At 44.3% G+C, this 21,089-nt stretch overlaps 1 protein-coding gene across 3 annotated transcripts in view; it reads right to left on the bottom strand.

The window, feature by feature from the left end:
• LOC144155912 (AT-rich interactive domain-containing protein 5B-like) overlaps positions 1 to 21,089 on the bottom strand; it is a 52,356-nt gene that overhangs the window by 16,031 nt on the left and 15,236 nt on the right. For all 3 annotated transcript variants that reach the window (XM_077687619.1, XM_077687620.1, XM_077687621.1), the window contains exons 2-5: positions 20,284 to 20,632; positions 17,379 to 17,825; positions 14,255 to 14,307; positions 5,499 to 5,596 (exon numbers count right to left, since the gene is read on the bottom strand). In XM_077687619.1, coding sequence (XP_077543745.1) covers positions 5,499 to 5,596; positions 14,255 to 14,307; positions 17,379 to 17,825; positions 20,284 to 20,632 — 947 coding nt within the window. The remainder of the gene's footprint in view (positions 1 to 5,498; positions 5,597 to 14,254; positions 14,308 to 17,378; positions 17,826 to 20,283; positions 20,633 to 21,089) is intronic.

Genomic DNA, 21,089 nt, shown 5'->3' with positions numbered 1-21,089 from the left:
TGCATTCTATTTCGCACGAAGAAAGCTTCGCGTTCAACCATCATCGTCGTTAGACGGAGGGCTGGATGATTTTGCTGATTAATTTTGCACTTCTATGCACCCCTCTCCAAATCCTAACTGCTTCCACCGTGTCGGAAATGCGTCTGTGCTGGAGGTTTTGGGCTGATGCACCTCTATTTGAGGCAGCTTGTCGCGTGTTTTTGGTTTCTTCGCAAGGCATTACACGATTTTTTGGGGTACTCGGCAAAGAATACCTAACCATTATAAAACACAGGCTGATGTTAACACTACCACATATTTTAACTATCGGTGCCAGCCTTTATTCCATGCAGGTAATAAAATGGGAAGGGGAGGGGGGATGGTTTGTAGCTTGGGCTGTTGGGTGATTGAATAACTTTGGCTCTTGATAAAATGACCACTATAAACATGGGAGTTCCGCTTCGGCTCTCGGGCTCCCATGCTGCCACTCAGGGCCATAGCCGGCTTTTTTTTTTTTTTTTTTGAGAAGATTTTGAGTTATGGGAAGGGCTGAGTTTTGCCAAAAGGAACAGTAAGTCTCGCGAACACACTTCCTAGAGAAAATTTTGGAGGGGGTTTGAGCCCTCAAATCCCCTCTGGCTACATACCTGCTGTCACTCACCAAAACTGAAGGCACAAAGCTCACGCTTACATAAACAAGGTGTAAACTGCCGCGATGTTTCCACGGCCACACAGTAAATCGATCTCGTACGTAAGTGCCTTTCACTTCAAAGCACAGGTGTAGAGGTATCCTGTTGTTAAGGCTGGCGTGGAAACCGTAGGCATTGAAACCAGTGAAGATAATTTAAGATGGTAGAAATGAATACTAATATTAACAGTTTTATTCCTACTCATATCACGTGGAGGCAGGCACAGAGAGGTGCAAAAAGCGCTCATGTCAATGTAGCCTATTGTTAACCTTAGAAGCGTCCAATCAGTTTACGTAGACGTTAGTGCATTTAAGAAGAAATGAATACTTAAATAGTAGTTTTATTCGTACTCAGATCGGGTGGAGCTAAGCGTAGATTGCTGAAAAAAGTGCTCATGCCATTGTACCCCACACTCAACATTAGATGCGTCCGACAAGTTTACGTAGCCGTTATTGCATCTAAGAGCCCAACACATCTGTCTTGACTTCGCACATATCCACTCACAACACCACCAAAACATTCAAATCACGACGCAAACACAGCATATACAACGGAAGGCTGCGTAGTCCAATGCACCGGCTCATTCCACTAACGAGGAGAGCGCCTAGTGGTGGCGCCACCCGTCCAGCTGCCCGGTCCCTATACTGAAGCCGGACATGCCATGTTTGGAGGTGGCCCTTATTTGCTTGTATTTTGTGCGCACGCACCCACCTCCTCCGCCTTCACTTGATCCCCTGTCATCTGCTTCGTCTGCGCATGCAAACCATTATCTACCAGCCGCACAGTGACGTAGCGCCTGGGTGGGCCGGTCTTGGGCACCATTTCTGGGACACAGTTGCCAGTGACCTCCGATGAGTGTGAAAAAACCATGCGACTTCCTCCACACTTCTCTCAATGCGCCAGTGACTACTGGGGCCTCTCCTAAGCTTTTTGTCCTCCATGTTTTCACCTATGGGAAAATGGCAGCCATATTGGCCGGCTACGTGTAGTCACACAAGCGTTGGTCGCAAGTGTGAAGACCATCATTGCACAACACACGTTACCTGCTGCCGCGCGACACGCGCGAGTTGCGAGTGGGAAGATACATACCATCCAATTAGAATAGATGCACTCTGGCCAGGAATTTTTCAAATCCGTATCAGCTGAAATACTATTGTCGAGATTTCAATGTTACGACCGAGGACGTTTGTAGGCAAGGGAATGGTGCAAGGAGAGAGGAAAAAATTATGGGGCATGGCTTGAACTTTCCAAGAATGTAAAGGTGAAAGCCTAGTTGGACCTTCTGTTGAACTTTGCATCTGCGCCAGACATCACTTGACCAGACCCCCGGTCAGCACCCCCCAGAGCTCATTTCGCTCGCTTTCCATCACCAGAAGCCTCCTTCCTCTCAATGCGCACTTCGCCGTCCTTTCTCAGAACTTTCCTATGGCGCTGCTTCCCCTTCTCAGCACGCACTCCATTTTTCTGTGCTATTTTGTGTACCTCACAACAATTTTCTGTACCTCATGACTTTCATGAAGGATTTCAGTTGAAAATATCCTTGGATTTTGCGCACTGTCCCAGGCTATGAGGAGGACTAAGGAATAATTTGCAACACCTAGGGATTTTTAACGTGCACCAGAATTTCGACGCACAGGCATTCTCGTTTTTTGCCTCAATCAGGAAATGGTTGCCGCGGACAGGATTGAACCCAAGTGGGGTGTGGTCATGGTGGATAGCATGCACCAATTCCAAGTACATAGTTCATTTTTAGCTACTTCACTCTGAGAAAATACAGTAAAAACCACAATGAAATGCCAACAACCCCAGACAAGTTGTCATTGCACAAAGGCCGCAGCAGCCATCAAGGTAAAAACTTTCAGTCATATAGCTTTACAATTTTTTTTAAAATGAAGTATTCATCCTCCTTGCTAGTTTTACAGAAAACTGCAATTCATGGAGTATATAATTAAGGCTGCGTCTAATCTCACGGCAGCCGTGAGAATTACCTCCGGGAAATTATCACGGCAGTTTCCATAAAATCTGGCTGGCCTAAAATTTGCTGGATAATATTATGTCCCAACGTAACCTAACATAACACAACCTCACCAAACGTAGCATAAACTAACCGAACGCGTCATAACCTACCCAAATCTAGCCCAATTGCAACAAACCTAATCTAAACCAGCCCAGAGACACAGAACACAACCTATATTAAATGTAATTCAACCCATTCTAGTAGAAGTCCTGTGCATCAATCTGTTGATATAATAAAAACCAGAGTAAGAAAAAGTATTAACAAAATCACGATGACCGAAAAATTCTGACAGCTAAAAAAACAAACAAACATCGCCATGGCAGACTCTAACCTGAGCCTTCTCGTTTAAAACCAAGTACTATACCCCAGTGCTACAGGGGCAGCTGCAAACGCGGCTTTTTAGGGAATATTTATCCCATAGAATCTCCGTGTAGCATGCTTAGCCAATGCGAGGCGACTGCCGTGAGAAATTTCTGAGAGACATTTTCACGGTTGCCGGGATAATAGGTACTACCTATAACTAAAGGGACAAATGGACACCGAAGACAAAACTGAGGTTGGTCTAGACAGATTGGCATCCCCAGAATATGGATACATCAGTCTCTGGGGCAGTACCTTCAAAATAATCTTGTGAATAACAAAAAAATAAAGCTATTAATCGCCCAGCAGAGATGACGTTAACAGCTGCTGTCCGGATGTGCCAAGAGTCATGTGACAAACAGAACAAGAAGCGCGCACACAAGCTCTCTCAAAAATCTTTCTTTACACATGAGCTTTTATAATTCATAAACAATTCTAAATGCACAGGTATAATTCAAGCTGTGCCGACACTCGCCAGCTGCTAAGCTGCAGTGCTGATGGCGGTGGCAATGGTTATTGCAGGTTTAGCGTGGCTCCTGTGGCCACGATGCTTCACTTGGTAGGTTTTAGTTATCCTGCTAAGCCACACCGCTGTCTCATTGGCTTTAGGCCACTGTTTGCATCGTGCGAAATGTAATGACATGGCGCAAGGAAAATGAGAGAGAGAAACGTGGTTCTCATATGGTAATTCCTCTGCAATTAAAGCATCTTTCACCGCCGAATAAACGCTCAGAGGTCTACGGGGCAGTTGAAATTTCGTCTCAACCAAACTTGCTAGTTGCCCTCAGTGTCCCTTTATAGAATGACCAGCGGTAGCACCCGGCAATGCCCGGGTGGGCCACTATACTAATGACACTAATGGGCATAACACCTGTTCAGCTATTTATTGTCATAATTAGGTGGTTCACCAAGAAGTTGTACACAGTTGTACAACCGCCACGTGCTGTCAATACATGGGCTCATACCGGATGTGTGTGGCAATGGGAAAAGGCTGGAACTCCTGTTTTATTGGAACTCTCCCCAAACACATTGTACCAAGAATGTGCGCTCAAACGACTACTTACCAAAGGGAAGTGTTATCTCTATAGGTATGAACAATACTCATTAGTCACAATTTTATGATGAACAACATGGGCTGATACAGGGAGGCACGTGGTTGCAGAAACTCCCAACAGATGGCGACAGCTATGCGAAAGCGGGAAAATTGAACTGAATCGCACGGTCCAGAGAGATGTCGGTTAAAAAATCCCACTTGTGTCTTTATACGCGTGTTAGGACAAAAACCTGAAATTGGTTTTTTGGACAACTGTATGGACAGCATTGGCATGCAAAAACGAATTGAATATAACAATGGGCTGCTTAGATATTGAGTAATGTGTTAAAACACGTTATTTTCTCGAAATCCTCATTGTCCCTATTAGGTGATGTTATAAAAAAATTTTCTAAGACAGTGTTTAGATACCTGTGTAAGTTACCGATATCAACAAAAACCAGTTCAATATCTGAATTGACCTGCAATAAAAAATAAATTTATGAAAAACTATTTCAGCGCTCTTCACTCTCTCCCGGATGTAATTTTTAAAAAGTTCAGCAATGTTCAGCTCCTAACCTATAATCAAAATGTGCTCATGAAATTTGAAGCCATTTGAATAAGCAGTTTGGCTAGCTGTTGATATCACCTGTTAGGCCTTTTCGGCTCGTCAGGCATGTCAATTAAAAAATTATTTTCGCCCTTTTACTGGCATCGCAGCCGCTGGGAGAAATCCTTAAAATTGGTTTTGTGCATTTGTATTAGTAAAATTTACTAGAAAAACCCAATTAGATAAATAAATCAGTGAAACATTTATTGGAGAATCTTTAAGAACACCCATTTTTTTTCGGAAATGCAGAATCGGCCCAATAGTATTGGTTGGAGGGAAACTGTAGCACTACTTTTTAAATGTTCATAAGGGCTACACATATCAGCAATGAGCACTCGGATATGTGAACAGGTGAGCAAGATAATGACGAATTTACAAAAACACAATTTCTCCTTTTTCCTTGCTTAGACGAACAATATCGGAAAATCCAGCCTTGGCGAGCCCCTACGTCATGACACAAAGGTACTCCTGAAATTGCAAGTCTCTAGGTGTAGCAGTTTTTGGCTAGGCATTGATGAATCATTCAATCAATCAGTCAGTCAGTCAGTCAGGCGCTTCTCTTTATAGGTATAGATTTAGTATACTTGCATTTTTTCCTAGCAGCAAAATATTGCAGGCTTTCCTAATCAAGCCAAATGATAGCGCACTGTAGCCCAAAACAAAGTAAATATGCATGCTGCCAGATGGCAGCAGTTTTGCTTCCTCTGTTGCCAACAGGTATGAGGGTCAGCTGGCATCAAAGTGGCGCTTTAATTGTTTCTCATCAAAAGGAAAAAAGAAGGATGGTTTTGTGCACAGCCATGGGGAACGTACCTTTCATAATGGCGGCGGGTGCAAGTGGCTGCACTGGTACTGCTTGGGTCACCCCCCAATTGGTCATAGACTTGCTTCCACTGCTTACGTCCTGTGATCTGCACTCAGCAATGGGTAAATACAAAAGGTACCATCACCCAAGACAGCATTGTATGGAAAATGGTGCATACCAACTAGGTGCAAGGACTTAAAAACAACAACAACAAAAACAGAAGACATATCAACACACTCAGGTTGCAGAAGAGTTGAACCCAACCTACTTGACACTTTGGCATGGACAGCCACGTCATGAAATAGACACAGCAAGCAGTGCATTTTAAAACTAGTAGTATATCAACTACGAATCTAAAAACGCCAGTACTGACTCAAATGCACATATGCACAAAATACAAACTGAATATCTTTTCTAAAAAATATCAAAGTATATGTAAATTCTATAAATGTCGGCACAGTTTTTAACATTTTAAGGTGAAGGAAAAGAGCAGAACATGGGGTGGGTAAGCACCACGTACCGCTTGAGATTTGGCTGACAGCAAATCCGCAAGCTTGGAAGCTCACCATCTCATCTTTGTTTGGATTCTACCCTCGAGAAATGAAAATAGCACTAATAACTCTAACATGTCTGGAGGTATTTTTTGTGCGACATCTTCCTCTAGCCCTGAAACAAAGTGAATGAACACACTTTGAAATGTTACCAGTTTTTCAGTCAGTTGTTGCGTAAGCACGTTTTTGCAGAAAAGTTTTGCTATATTCCGCCCTGCGTTGCAAAGTGCACGCTGGAGGACAGACAGTCTAGTGTGTTGCTGGGGGAATTTTACGAGTTACAGCTACACCTGGGCCGCGAGGCACACCGTAGTGGAGGGGTATGGATTAATTTAGACCACCTGGGAACCTTTAACATGTGCCGAAATTTCGGCACACTTTGTTTTTCGCCGCCGTCAAGAAAACGGCCACTGCTGCCGGGATCAAACCTGAGCCACCGAGCTTAGCAGCACAGCAAACGAACCACCGGTTACTGAGCCACCTTGTCAGGCGGTTCATTGGTTGATATTTTTTTTTTATGTGAAACATGGTGGCGGTAGTGGCTCTGTGGTCCTAGTAGCAACAAATGGTCAGGTAGAAAGGGAAACTGGAGAGTGGAATGATGCAAAGAGGGTGAGAGTGGAACAATCTGGGAGAGGCTGACGTGACATATGCTGTGGAAAAAGCAAAAAAGCACGCGAAGCACATGGCTCTCTGAAGTTTTATCCATGCAACATGAACAGACAACTATTACGACAAGTCCATGCTGAAGGATGAATTGGGTGTCTCCTGCTATGTCTAACAAGCCTAGCACTTTGAACTTTGTCTTTACTCTTGAGGTAAAAAAATTATGTGAATTGCTAAGCCATTGTGACTGAGATGCTAAACATCTTAAAGGGACACTGAAGTGATTTGTAAACATTGCGGGATTACTAGCGCAAATTGTAGTCTCGAGTCTCTTGGCCATGTTTCGACCACTATCGCTGAGTTTACGCGACTTTATTCAGTAGAAAAATTGACTCGAAAATGCTGTTCTCCTTTCTGCATACTCCTTGTCGACTTCCGATGACGTTTCGTATGACTTCAAAACAAGATTTGTCAAGGCTTGCCTTGACTACGCTAATGCACGGCTCGCCAACCTTTTGACAGAATCAGTCAGCCCACCGTTTCGTCGGCCAGCAGCCGGCGGGTCATTGCAGTTCGCTCGCTCAGTTGAAACTTAGCCACGACATGTTTGTGCCTCGAAGAATGTGCCTTTAGTTTGTTAGTTCGTAGACTGTATCAAGCTCTAAGTCCAGGTTGCTCCACACAAGCGTACGCTAGTAGAAAAATCTAAGACCAATTGAAGGCAGGAGAAGAGTCAGCAAAGTTATTATAGGTACTAAGAAATTAAAATCAACAGCAACTTTTATCATACAGCGTAAAACCAGGTGCGAGAAGCACTTTTTGCATTGGGTGAACTAGCCCAGTGGTCAGCAGCATGACCACACATCTGTGAACGCTTTTCCCTCTAAGGAATGCAGTCGCTAGGCATGAGATATTGTGGGAATTTGGGGGACGCTAACTGTACAAGCGCTATACAAGAAATAGTCATCGTAGTTGCTTGAAATGCTAAAACTAAATAAAAGTGTAAACTGGCTACACATCATACACTTTATATTTCCTCCTGTGGCAAGAAATAGTCATCGGTGTTGCTTGAAATGCTAAAACGAAATAAAAATGTAAACTGGCTATACATTATACACTTTATATTTCCGCCTGTGGCATCGCTGGTTTATGGCCGAGTGGTCTGGAGCACTAGGTGTTATTGTTTTGCAAGTCACAAGTTTGAATCCCCGATAGTGCATGTTTTTTTTTTTCCCCTGAGGTGATTTATTTGTACTTGGGCAATGTTTCATATGCTGAATTCACCATTTTTGCGCTGAAAAACTCATTGCACCACGAGCGAGTTCGCAGAATGTGTGAAGACTGACACTGACGCGCTGGCGAGTTCTCATTGGTGTGGTGCTGCCAATAGCACACCGGTTGCAGGCACAGTCCCGAATCAGACGACCCTTGGCCCGGTGCGAACACGCCTTGTTGCGGATTTCTAATTTGCTGCCAACATGGACAATGATGATGATTGTAGAGACGCTGAAAACAAAGTGGTGCGTTTGCATGCACGGGGACTGTGGCAGGCACGCGCATGAGTTCGGAACGCTGCGCTTGGACCACCTTGCACAGCTTAGCGTCGCTCTCTCCACGACGCGAACAAACCCTGAAGAACGGCTTTCCCTTTTCGTATCACGCCTCTTACGATGCAGGAACGAGCCAGGCAAGCTCCAAAGATGGTGGTGGAAAAGTGCCCATCCAATGATAACATCAGATGCCAAGCAGGTTGTTCCATAGAAAATAAAAACCGAAACTGGTTTGAATTCTAATCTTAGACATCGTCCAATCATGTAGCACCTTGTATTGACGTCACTGCTTTTAGTTGGTGCGGCCGCCGCAAACCATGCGTGGTAGTTTTTCTTCTTTCAGGCTTTATAAAATAAATACCACCTTATCGTCCAGATAAACAACGAAAAGTGTGTTTATTTGAGCCAGTCTACGCAGTGCAAGCAAGAACCGCAGCTTGATAAATTTACTTCAGAGTCCCTTATACCCCACAGTATGCAGTACCCACTCTGTAGCACCTTGTTTTTTGTCATAGGTCTACAGAAGTCTACACAAAACACGCACATTACCCAGGCACGTCAAACTAATGGTGCCGTCTGAACCTCATTTTAGTCAATGACAATTCACTTGAAAAGTATCTATGATAAAAAAAAATATTTTCAGTATCCTGATCTCCTTCAATGTTCTCTGTTTCCCCCCTTCTAGAAGGTGTGGAAATTACAGGTAACCTCAAGTCACATATCTGCCGCACAGTACTGCCACGTAGGATAGATAGGATAGTAAAGAAAGGACTTTTATTTAGGGCGAACTTGTGCCCGAACAAGACAAGAGAAACGAGAAAAGGGCCCTTGCGTCTTGTTCGACCTCCGAGAACCACTGCCCGTGTTCGTGGCGTGATCTCTTGCATGATCTCCCCCTCACAGTGCACGTGCGCTCGCGCCTCCGTTGGCAAACACAGACAAGCTTGCACACCCGGCGACTAGTTTGCGCTGCCGGTTTCAGCCGGTTCTTGCGCGTGGAACGCGGCCCTATGCACAACTGCGCACCGTTAGGGGATATTTTGATCAGTGGTTGGAGCTTCCTTCGCATTGTGGTCAACCATTCGGACCTTTCGCAGGCTTAAAGGAGCAATGACACCAATTTTCGGCGTTAATATTATTGCACAGTTCGCTTCCTTCACTCAACAGAATACCCTGGCTGAAATATGAGCGGCCTGCGCCGCGAAGAACGTACTTCAATTGGATCTCATTTATCGCGCCGGCGGAGCAGCGCGCGGAGCAGCACTCAGCAAATAGACATCAGCGTGACACCACTCCAGGAGAGGAAAAAGAAGTGACGTTACAGCGCTCGTCAAAAACTCGTGACGTCACTTCACGCGCGCGGCCCCACGAGCGGCGAGCGGGCGCAACACCCTCTCAAGCGGGCGCCGGTGACGTCCGCACAAAGCGGTGAGGTCAAACCGGGACTCTGTCATATGCGCCGTTCGGGATGAAAGCGCGGGAATTTGAAACAAACGATTTTCAGGCCGTTCAATGTAATTAACTATCGCGCGCTGAAGTATTTGAAGTGCTGTTTCAGGTTCGCCAGACTATTAAGCATCGATAAAAGCAATAAAAGTGTAACATGAAATTTTCGTGTCAGTGCTCCTTTAACAATGCAATGACCTCAAAAAGATCATATTGCATGGAGCATATCTCGTTCATTATATAGAGTTTGATATTTATATCTTTAAGGGTCCACTGCCGGGCTTCCCACAAGAATACAGCATCTCAGCACAAAAGAAAGCCATGGTTAATTGTATCGGTTGATTGCACAAGCGGAAGGCCAGAAACCAAGGAACAAGTTACCTCATAAGAAGGTGTAATCGCTTTTTTTTTTTTATGCAAGTTTAGGGACGTGCGGCAGTACCGTGATTTGTAAACAGTCCTTTTTGCACAAATCATTTCAGCCCTGTCTCATAAACATCACAAGCACAAAGGAAAGAAGGTTTGTGGCATAGTGTCCTCGAAATTCTTGCCTCAAGCACGAATTGCACGACACCGCACCTTTGAGAGTTCAAATCTGGTTGACGCAGAATCAGTTTGTTTTTACAGTTTTTGTTTTGTGCCTAGCAGGGGCGATTTTGACAGTCTGTTATATTAGCCTCTAAATTGGTTGCAGAGTTAACTGGTGCATATTTTAACATGAAATGAATGGCACAACAACCAACTGAACGACAAAGAACAGGGACACAGAAATGCAGACTGGCACCAAGCCACCAATTGAAGTGAATTTTCCCTGTTCTCTGGGCCAAGCAACGAAAATGGGGAAAAAAAAAAATTCTGCTTCTCGTGCTACCAGCTGAGAGAAATTCACTGGTGAAAACCGGTTGGGCCCCTTGTCGCACAGAATTTCTGGGGAATATCATTATTTCAAAAAGCCCAAATATCAGTAGACAGGCAGGAAGTTTCTTGGTATAAACACTATGGAGATGTTTTTACAGAAAACGTTACAAGTGACGCAAATACAAAATGATGAGTGCAGTTGCAACACAGACCCATGGGCATAACAAATGGCACAAAAAGCCTCATGTTTCTCGACATCGTGTGCTTGCTTCAAGGTTTTCTCGAACGTACCTTTTTCACCAGCCACAGTGCAAAGTTAAATTCCACACCTTTACAACACTGCAGCGGAACAAAGCCAGGTACGTTCGAAAAATACTCGAAGCCCTCATCACTGAAGGCAAAGAACTGCCTGCGTCGGCATGTCTTCTATCACTGATCCAAAAAAAACTAAGAATAAATAAACTGCACTTGCGCAGTGTATGCCAGCAGTTGTGCAAAGACACAAATTCTTTCCTTAATTTCTTTTTATTTCGTTGCGCAGCTTACGTATTTGCAGAAAAGTCGAAATAAACTTCAGTTGGTAGCTTAGCACCATTCTACATTTACGAATTATATTTTGCTTTAATGTGGTCTGTTCCCCTTAAAATATGTCCCTAGCTCACCAGCTTGGTTGCAACAAGCATGGCACAACAATAAATTTATAATTTTTTTCATGTTTGTGTTCAAAATGCACTTCATGTCAAGACAGTCACACGTGTTGTAATGACAGCCATAATTTTTCTTTCTTTACATTACTCGAGCACTAAGTCATGATGAGTTTCTGTCAGATCCCGATAAGGTGCATGTTATGCGGTCAAAACATCACACCTCCTTCAATGAGAACAATTGATTTTTAGCGTACAACAAGATGCAACTACAAGTGAATAGCATATTTCATTGTCATGTAGGCTTTCTCACAAACATGCAATATCTACGTCACAAGTGAGCTGCTATAAACTAAAAACTACTAAAAATACATAGTTAAATCTTATGTTCACCTTTAGAGTGTCATTAATTCTGTGCCCTCTAAATTTCATAAAATGTACCCATAAAAAAAAACATTCTGCCAAAAGGACCCCCTTCCTCCTCAAAAAGACCATGAAGGCAACATACATCCTTATTTTATTTGAAAAAAAAAAAAATCAAACTGGCTCAACTCTTCATTCCAGCACTGAAGGTTGCTGCTTTGCCAAAAAGATCACAAACATTGATTGACACACTTTCAGATTTCCTGCTTCACATCAGCAGTGATGTGATTGGTAATGCAACAGAAGCATGAACAGTGCCTTAACTGCAGTGTCTTAACTCATTGAAGCAGTAATTAAATGGCACCAGCAGCACCCCTTACAGTGGCAGTCAGGTTTACTGGTGGCTCTTGTTGGTGGCTGCTATGCCCCCAGCAATGTACCGGTGCAGCTAGAGAAAGTGTGCGGTCCCAGAGCTGGATTGCTCGAAGTTGCCGTTAAAGGAGTGCCGATACCAAATTCAGAAACCTAAAAAATGATATAACTGGCTTCAGAAGTTTGTGAAGATGCCTTCCAGCAATTTTTGCAGCCAGTCGCATCAAGAAACACAAGTAAAACCAATTTTAATTGACCCAGCCACGAGCTACCTCAGATTGCCAGCGCCAGCGAAACAGCTATTAGCGTGACGAAACGCAGTGCGTATAATGGGAACCAGCCGGTTCTGAGTGACATCGGGTAGCCCTTTCCGGAAGTGGAAACACACTCCTGCGCTGCTGTTGTTGGTGGTCTCGTTTCACCAGGCTGGGTGTCTCAACAACATCAACGGCATCATCAACGGCATCATCAACTTTGCCAAAGTGGCCAAAAATTAACACTATCTTTTCAAAGACCAATGGAAGGCCAAGATTATGAACAGAAACGAACTCAAATGTGTTCCAATCAAAAATTAAACCCCGTAAATAACGTCTAACTACATGATTTTTCACATTACTTTTCAAATTTACTGTGTCCCAGTTGCCGCCGCAAGCTCGGGCGGGCCAATGCAGACCACAAGACACAACCGCAGACTATGCAGAAAACGCGCGTGATGGCACAGGTTTTTGATTGACATCACATCTTGCAGTTTTGCAGCCAGAACGGTATGGCATAATACCTTCTGCCATTGCCCAGTACTGCCATCTGTGCTGCCAGTGACCGAAACGAAGACTGGTTGAAATAAATTCATTGTAACTATTTCTATACCAACTTCTGAGCAGTTTCTGCTCAATTTACATCATTAGTGGGCAAAAAAGTATTGTTTACAGCATAAAAAACAAAAAGCTAAAATTTGGTGACAGTACTCTTTCAAAATTCTTGATTGTTATTGTGACAAGGTGATCACTGAAATGAAATGAACAAAAACTTGTATTTGGTCTTCGTCGTCTTCTTAAATAAAGCGACCACGGACACAAAATTCAAGTTTGGTTCATTCAAAAGAGTGCTTTCCCAGTAACGACGACTGCAATTTTAACGCAACCTTTCAACAACTAAGCTATATACTACTAACAAAAAACAGAGAAAGCTGTGGTGACTCGCCAACCCCTTTCTTGCCCAGTCCTGATGAGATCGCAGAGACTTGTTTGTGCGATTGGCAGCCACTGACCAATGCCACCACCAAGAAACATGACTGTGTCATGTTTCTTGGTGGCAGAGTTGCGTTTGGTCACACCACTTGAATGCTAAATGTGCAGTTATGATAAATGCTTTCACTCTTTTCTTCGCATCTGGAAGCACTGCGAAAGCTACAGTTATTGCCAGCATGAAGCGGCAGTGCGTGATTTGCTCGTCGCAGCAGATACGCCGCCTTCCGTTTCTGCTTTGCTTTTGTGGCTTTCTTTTAAAAGTGGCTATTGAATGCGTTCGTTGCTACAACTGAAGGAAAGCCAGCCAAGAGCTGCTACACCGCTGTAATGACGTAATTCCGGCGGTCGAAGAACACCAAGACCGGGAAAGAGAGAAAAATCTTCCGAGAAAGTTTTTAAGTTATCTGATGGGCATAGAGCAGTAATTTTTCGCTGAGGCACTTTGCGACCCCCTAGTCTAAGTTCTGGATGTGATGGTTGACTACATTCTGCAAGCATGTAAAATTTCGAAAAAAAAAAAAAAAAAGTGTTGCAGGGGTCTCCTAAGGAAGTACCAGAAGCAAGCTCGATCCAGCTGACAGTCGGGTGCTACTGGAACCATTCAGCTTGTTGGGTCATAGGCGCACTCAAAAAGTGCAGTGTTATAAGTGCAGGCCCCTGTCCTGCATGTCTGCTGTCATGTTTGTCTTGCGGCACTGTACTCACTCCTTCTCGCAGTAAAAATTCACATTAGCGCTGATACAACACACCCATGATGAGGAAAGCTTATTAACTCAGAAAAGGCAATTCGGCTGGGGGAGACACCGAAGCAGGCGCACATCAAGGATTTGAGGGGCCATGCGAAAACTTGGCACCGACCAATCCTGCAACTACTTGATACAAGTAATGCAACCTGACAGGCCTTGCTTTCTCATAACTACAAATGCAAATCACCAACAAAAAAAATCTGCCACACAATAACATCGCATTTTTTTCTTATCTGTCTATGCCATTGCTCTTTCATAATTATTGTCGTTAACATCTGCATAATATTTCAGCTGTCGTGAGTTTTGACAAACCATATAAACCTCCATAAGCATGAAGAGTGACAAATACACAAGTTCAGTCTTGTTACTGAATGGGCATACCTTTTCATAACCACCAAGGCGCTGAGAAAACTGGTAGAAATGGTAGAGGTCAACTGTGAAAAGAGAAAGAAAAAAGAAACAATCCAATTTGTGGTGAGTAAATTAACTATTCCCTCACAAACCGCTGATAAGACAAAGACCACGCAGAAAGTTTGTGCACTGAATACTGTAATAAAAAAAAAAGGTTAGGTACAGTTATGTAACCAAGTCATTGTTTAAGAAAGGACAGACCACAAAATACCCATCCACCCATCCACCACGATCCACAAGGATTAATTAAAAGTTTGCACACTCACGAGGTACCCTAAAGGAAATGCCCAAGGGTCAAAGTTTTGTAGTTTTTTATTTCTGTAAAAGAAAAAAAAAGAGTTTACCAGAGATGCAACAATGGCCGATAACAATCTTAAGCACAATAAATACAAAACACAAAGTCTGTTTTTTTTTTTTGAGACTTTACATCAATTTATATCCAGCAAAATTTGCAGGGAGATAAAAGAAAAAGCCTGAAGGCAAGAGACGGCTCAAGTTAACATCACATAAAAATTGCTTTCTGTCTGATTACACATAAAACAATTCAATAGCGAGAAATCTGGGAACATTTTCCAGACATTTTCCGAAAAAAAATACATGTTTCCAACTGCTGCCGAAAATGTTTTCCAATTATTATACGAAACTGAAGGTGCGCATTGTTGGCAATTACGAGAGTTGGGGCACCGGCTCAGTTTCCCCCAATCTGTCGACCAAGACACTAAAAATTTCTCTCTACAGTCAACTGCTTCATTTTTAAGACCTTAGACATGAACTTCACGTACCCTCATGTCCATTTTAAATGAGCCCTCCCGTAATCCTAAACACTGTTTGAAGTGCCGAATGGGTAGGCCATGAGCAAATTTGCATGCATTTTTCCATGCGAAAAGTCTTTTCAAGAGTGCCGCTTTCCTCATGCTCTGCCCCTCGCTGATTGATTGACTGATGTCACCTGTGATAACACACTGGCATCTCCGCACAAAAGAACTGAGCTGATTTAAACTGCTATGTCAGCTTTGCATAAACAATACTACTATATCAACTCTGTGCGAGTTGATATAGCAGAATAAGAGAGCAATTCTGAAGGCTAAGCCAGCCCCAAAAAAGATGTTGCAAACCAGAATGACATCAATGAGGGATTTCCTGAGGCAGCCGCGATGGGTGCATGCCTGCCTTTCTTTTTCTAGCCTGACCAAATGAACCAAGGATCGAATTGGGCTTTTACGTGACAAAGCGATGCCTGAGCTACGAGGCACGCCGTAGTGGAGAGTTTGCAGATTATTCTGACCCCCGACTTCTAGCAGATTTTTAAAATCCGTTGCCGATCCCCGATTTGCGGATTTTTAACATGCGCTGAAATCTCGACACCCAGGTGTTTTTGTTTTAAGTTTCCATAAGAAAAACGGCCCTCATGGACGGGATCGTACCCGCACACTTGTACTCAGTGGCATAGTGCCTTAGCCACTGAGCCACCCCGAAGGGTACAAATAAACCAAGGCACTAGACTGCTACTAAACAGTGAAACAAAGGATTATGTGAGTTCAAGTGCACAACGCCGTCACAAATAGGAATTGGCCACTTTAACTACACTGTTCCTTTAAGAGGCCTGTAGCTCAAAAACAAAAGGGTTGCGTGATCCACTTGTTATATAGGTGCTATTCGTTGAAAAGTTTAGCTGTCAATTTCTTCGCTTGGCAACACTGGAAATGGCCACAGACATGGCCAATGTGCCACGGACATGGCGCGGCTTGACTGCGCCCGCACGCTGAAGAAAAAAAAAACACCGGCGTGCGATGTCTGCTCCATTTCAACTCGATTCTCAACGGTGGGGTCAACAGAGATGTTATTAATCGCACTCACATTGGACCCGAGGCAATATTTTGCGTTCGGTGAGGTAGAGTTTGTAACGTGCAACACAGTTATGTTCTTAGCACAGACAAGTACTGCCATCCCGCGGAGCCCAACGTAACCTGTGACGGCGCACCCACACGGTTGCCTGCATGCCCGCCTCACCAGCGAATACAAGCAATACGCTTAGATATGAAGTTCCACGTGGGTATAATAATTCCCCAGTCTGTTCCCTACACACCATGAGCTTTTGTGGACAAGTATTAACTCAACAGTCGAAATTGGACCTTGGTACTTGTAAAAGTTCGCATGAAACAAAAAGTGTGAACTGCAAAATACATCAAACTGTGCTAGGTTTTAGGCCTTGTTACATGTAAAGAATGATCAAAAATAGTCAATGTACCAATGGTGAAAAGAGCAGACTGACGGAGTGCATTAATCATCAGGTTTAACCACTGCTAACACTGCATTGTTTGCACAACAGCAACTACAGCCTCGAAAACAAATTACATCCAAACTTCACTGAAATTTTGAGCATCCCTAAGCTCACTTTGCTTGCTTGTAGGGTTTAACGCGCTGACGCAACGCAGGCAATGAGGTGCGCCGTAGTGGAGGGCTCCAGATTAATTTTGACCACCTGGGGATCTTTAACGTGCGCCGAAATCTCGTACACACGGGCGTTTTCGCTTCCGTAAGAAAAGCGGCCACCGTGGCCGGGGATCGAACCCACGTCCTCGTGCTCAGCAGAACAACGCCTCAGCCACTGAGCCACCGCGGCGGGTCTAAGCTCACCTTATTGTGCAGCTTCACCAACATCCTTTCAGTGAAACATATGATCTCGAATTTTAGTGTGCACCCCAAAAGCTCTTGCAAAGCGTATTAGGACTGCGTTACAGTCGTCTTGTCTGTTGTGCGCACGGCTAAAAAATAGCAAGCTAAAATGGGACAATTTGGATGTATATTAAAAAAAAAAGACAATTACATTAAAGGCTTCCACAAAGAAAAATTGCTTCTTTTATGGCGGTGGAAACAGTACACTTGCACTGGAACTGTACATGCCGCCTCTCCTAGCTGTGAACACATGCTTGGCCAAAATAAGCGATGGACACACTGCAGCACCCTGCATAAATTAGGCCAGTGCAAGTAGAAGGGCTCCAGCCAGAAAGGAGGGCCACGTGCAGGACTGTAAACACTGCCCGAACTATCACAGGGAGCAGAAAAGAAAGGCCACCGGTGAAAGAGCGCTTACTCTGCTTGAACCCCAGGTGAGGCACACGTTGAATTGGGGTGTTGCGCTCCTTCATGAACTGGAAGAGACGCCGTAGAAACTCGTCAGCACCGTTTCGTGTTTTGTCCTGCAGCATTTTGTCGTGGGGCTTGCAGTCTTGCGACACTTGGTCTGACGACAACTTGTCGTGCGACGTCTTGTCTTGCAGCGTCCGGTCCTGAGGCACTTTGTCTTGCGCTCGCTTCTCCTGCGGAAGCTTGTCCTGTGAAACACTGTCGTGCGAGGTCTTTTCTGTCTTCACTTTCACTTGTGGCATTTTCTCTTGCGCTGTTTTGCCGTGGTGTGTTGACGACTTGGAAGATGTGTTGTGTGTGGCAGCTGTCAGCTCCGAGCTGCCATCTTCTGAAGACTCCGTCCCAGAGTTGGTCTTGCGGCTTCGCTTTCGTTGCCGGCCCCTCTCCACTGGAGCTGCAAAGCACACATACTTCACTCACAGTGCCACAGGAACAAGAAGCCAGGCAGTGCACACCTCTGTGGTACACCCCGAGGACTCGGGCAACCAGGCCTTATGAGGCCAAGCCCTTTTAAACATCACCATACCTGCGTATTTTACCCCGTTACGACACCACACTAATCATGATGCAAATTTCAGCTGGTATGTTACTTGACAAGCTTGCCAAGTGCAGATGCTGGCGTGCTGCGGTACTAAAGCAAAAGCTGGATGGCTGCCACTGCCAATGTCCCAAGAAAAGTGAGCTGCAATGCAAGTTCCAGCTTAGCCACGTGTAATCAACTTTGTTTTTTTTTTTCATTGCTTTCGATTTTCTTCTATGGGCATGCGAAAAAAAGGTACTACTAGTTATGACTTTGAGCCAATCAATACTTGAAAGCACTTCACAAAAAAAAAAAAAAAATTTCATTCAAGAAAGCACTTCACAGTCAGCATCTCGCTCAGCATCCCGTAATTTTCTTGACTTCCTCTCCGAGGATCGTTGTCACCAAACAGACCAGTGTACATACTGCTACAGGCAACTCCATAATGCCGTTGAACCCTTTGTTATTGAACTCACATATTTCAAATTATGGCCAACACCAAAAAGCCTGGCGAGCAATGTAGCAATATAGGAGCATTGTATGTCTATATCGAACTCTGTTCACGGAGATATTTCATATATCAAACCATTAGCTGCACTCCCTTAAGGACACTCTTCCTAAACATTTCTGTGGCTACTTTTAACATCAGTGAATTCAAGCCATCCTAGCAGGAGGAGTGGCCTTGAGTTATCCCAATAGTTTTGGGTCACTGCACAGAATGTTACTTAGGTGAAACAACACATAACTGGACAAGGAAACAACAGTGACTCGTTGAGACAGTTCTTGAAGCATTATGGTTGCTTGTTGCCAGCGGAGGCTTACCTTGTTCCCCGCTTCTTGCACAAATTCCTCACATTTGCACCCAATTATTCTGTTGGAAGCAACCACTTGCAGAACAAGCAGTAGCTCTCACAATCCGGGGCTAGAAGCATTTTTTCTTTCTTTTTCCCCGCCGTAGTCATGGCATGCAGTCTTTTTACCTTCACCCCAACAGTGTAAGCATGAAAGCACAGCCACACTTATTAAACCCTATATTAGAGTAATTTGTGTACCCCATTATTAATAAACCAACCCATTTTCCTGAACACTTTACCAAGTGATGGCATAAATTCTGTCTATCATATGTATAAGTAGTTTTCATTTGCTGCCCAATATCCCTGTTTTTACGACTCTTGCATAAAATATCTTGGACAAATTTTTCAGAAACTCTGACATGTGACCAAGCCACTACAATCCACTATACTATAACTGAAACGACTTCTTTTAGATGAAGTTTTGGTTTCTATATTTGCTATTTTTATCACATCCAGGGGGTAGGACTGACGTACCTGGTGTCATTGCAAAAGCTGAAAACTGAGACCAAGTTTTTATTAACACCTATCAGAGAGTTTCATTTTGTTTTTGTTAACAAAATTAACTACCAGTAGCATTGACAGCTATTGAGACACAGTGCTTAAGCATAAATAAAGTTTGCCGAATAACTAACAGTGAAAAAAACTATTGTTTGTGCAGTTGTACAACCCTAGCAGGCATATGTCACTGCCTTCATAATGTTTTGGTTGACAGTGGCTCCAGTTCGAAATAACTGATGTGGAGGCATATAGCAATTTCCCTTCAAGCCTGAACATGTAATAACTCACTCCAAAGAAAGATTTTGTAGGCTGTGCCTGAAACAAAATTGTAATTGTCTCATGATTTGACACGGTACTTTCAGTCGCAATTTTGGATTGCTAAATTTTGGATGCTACTCTTTTTTCATTGTTAAAAGCTTGATATATAAAGCTACAATTGCATTTTTTACTATATATATTTCAGCTGATGGTCAATTTGTGGGGAGAATCATATTTATACTGATTTTTATAGATGTCTTTCAGGGTACAAATCATAACTGAAAACAAAAGAACACTGTAAACTACAATTGAAGAACCATTTCTCAAGTCCTGTGGAATCAGATTTTCATGGCACTTTGACAGGATGCAGGTCACCCGCCTTGCCACTGGCTCTGCGTAGCTTTTTTACCGGAGCTTGCCTGATCCCAGAAGCTTGCGTCACCATGATGCTTTCTTTTCACAGCATGGCAAACACATTGATTTCAATATAGTTTCAGCTCAACTTTTCAGGAGCCACACCCCACAGCCTTTCTGAAGCAACAAATAAGCACTGTCAAAATCTGTGACCCAGCAGCTACAAATTAAAAATGAGTAGTTAAAAAGCTAATCAAAAAGCTAAGAGCAGCTCTCTGTGATGTTTGCCCAGGATGACAAGCCCGCTCTAGAGGCTGTGAACAACCGCCCTTCCCCTCGCAAGTGTTGCCACCGCTCCTGCCACCCACCCAGGTGGTCGCAGATGAGGTCGCTGTGTGCCAGGGCCTCGTGCTCGAAGGTGTCTCGGCAGAAGAGCAGGCGGCAGGTGGCCCCGCTGCGCGACAGCCCCAGGTCCGTGCCCAGCAGCATGGCCAGGCTGCCCTCGGGCGGCCAGCAGCCCTCGAGCCGCTTGAGCAGCGCCCGGTAGCGGCAGTAGCGGGGGTACGACAGCACCACCACGGCACACGCGTCACCCGTGCCCGAGCGTGATGGCGGGCCTGCCAGCAGGCCATGGCTCCACTCCACCTCGTCCGTGATGCAGTCCGCCAGGTCCTCCAGGCGCAGGACGGCCTTCTCCGACGCCGCCAGCACCTCATGCTGAAAACGAACGACGCATACCCCCGCACCCTGTCATCCTTTTATGCTTTCTCAGGATCACTGCAAGGGGACACTAAACTTTATCAGCTGGAAATTTGGGATGCATAAGCCACCTTCCAAGTCTTTTTTTTTTTCCAGTCGATCCACGTGCATTTAATTGCTAGAGACGTGCGTTAACAACTGCCGTTTCCTCGGCACCATAGCTCTCACCAAATCAGTAACATCAACCAAGATGACACACATCCTGCAGGGTAGACTACGGCAGATTTCCAAATGCATGTAAACGGAGATTGTAGGGTACGCCGAGCAAAAAATGCATTTTTAGGTTGTAGCACACACAAAGCCCAGGGAGCGAGTCATTGTGGAGGCAACTGTTATTGAGCCCTCTAATCCACTTAAAATTACGCCAAAATTGACACCTCCCGGGTTGGTTTAAAACACAGCCCGTAAACGTGGT

This window comes from Haemaphysalis longicornis, unplaced genomic scaffold (assembly GCF_048455015.1).
Source record: "Haemaphysalis longicornis isolate Haplotype H1 unplaced genomic scaffold, Haemaphysalis longicornis Haplotype H1 scaffold_1, whole genome shotgun sequence".
In the NCBI taxonomy this organism is placed as follows: domain Eukaryota; kingdom Metazoa; phylum Arthropoda; class Arachnida; order Ixodida; family Ixodidae; genus Haemaphysalis; species Haemaphysalis longicornis.
This window is presented reverse-complemented; position numbering and strand designations above follow the sequence as displayed.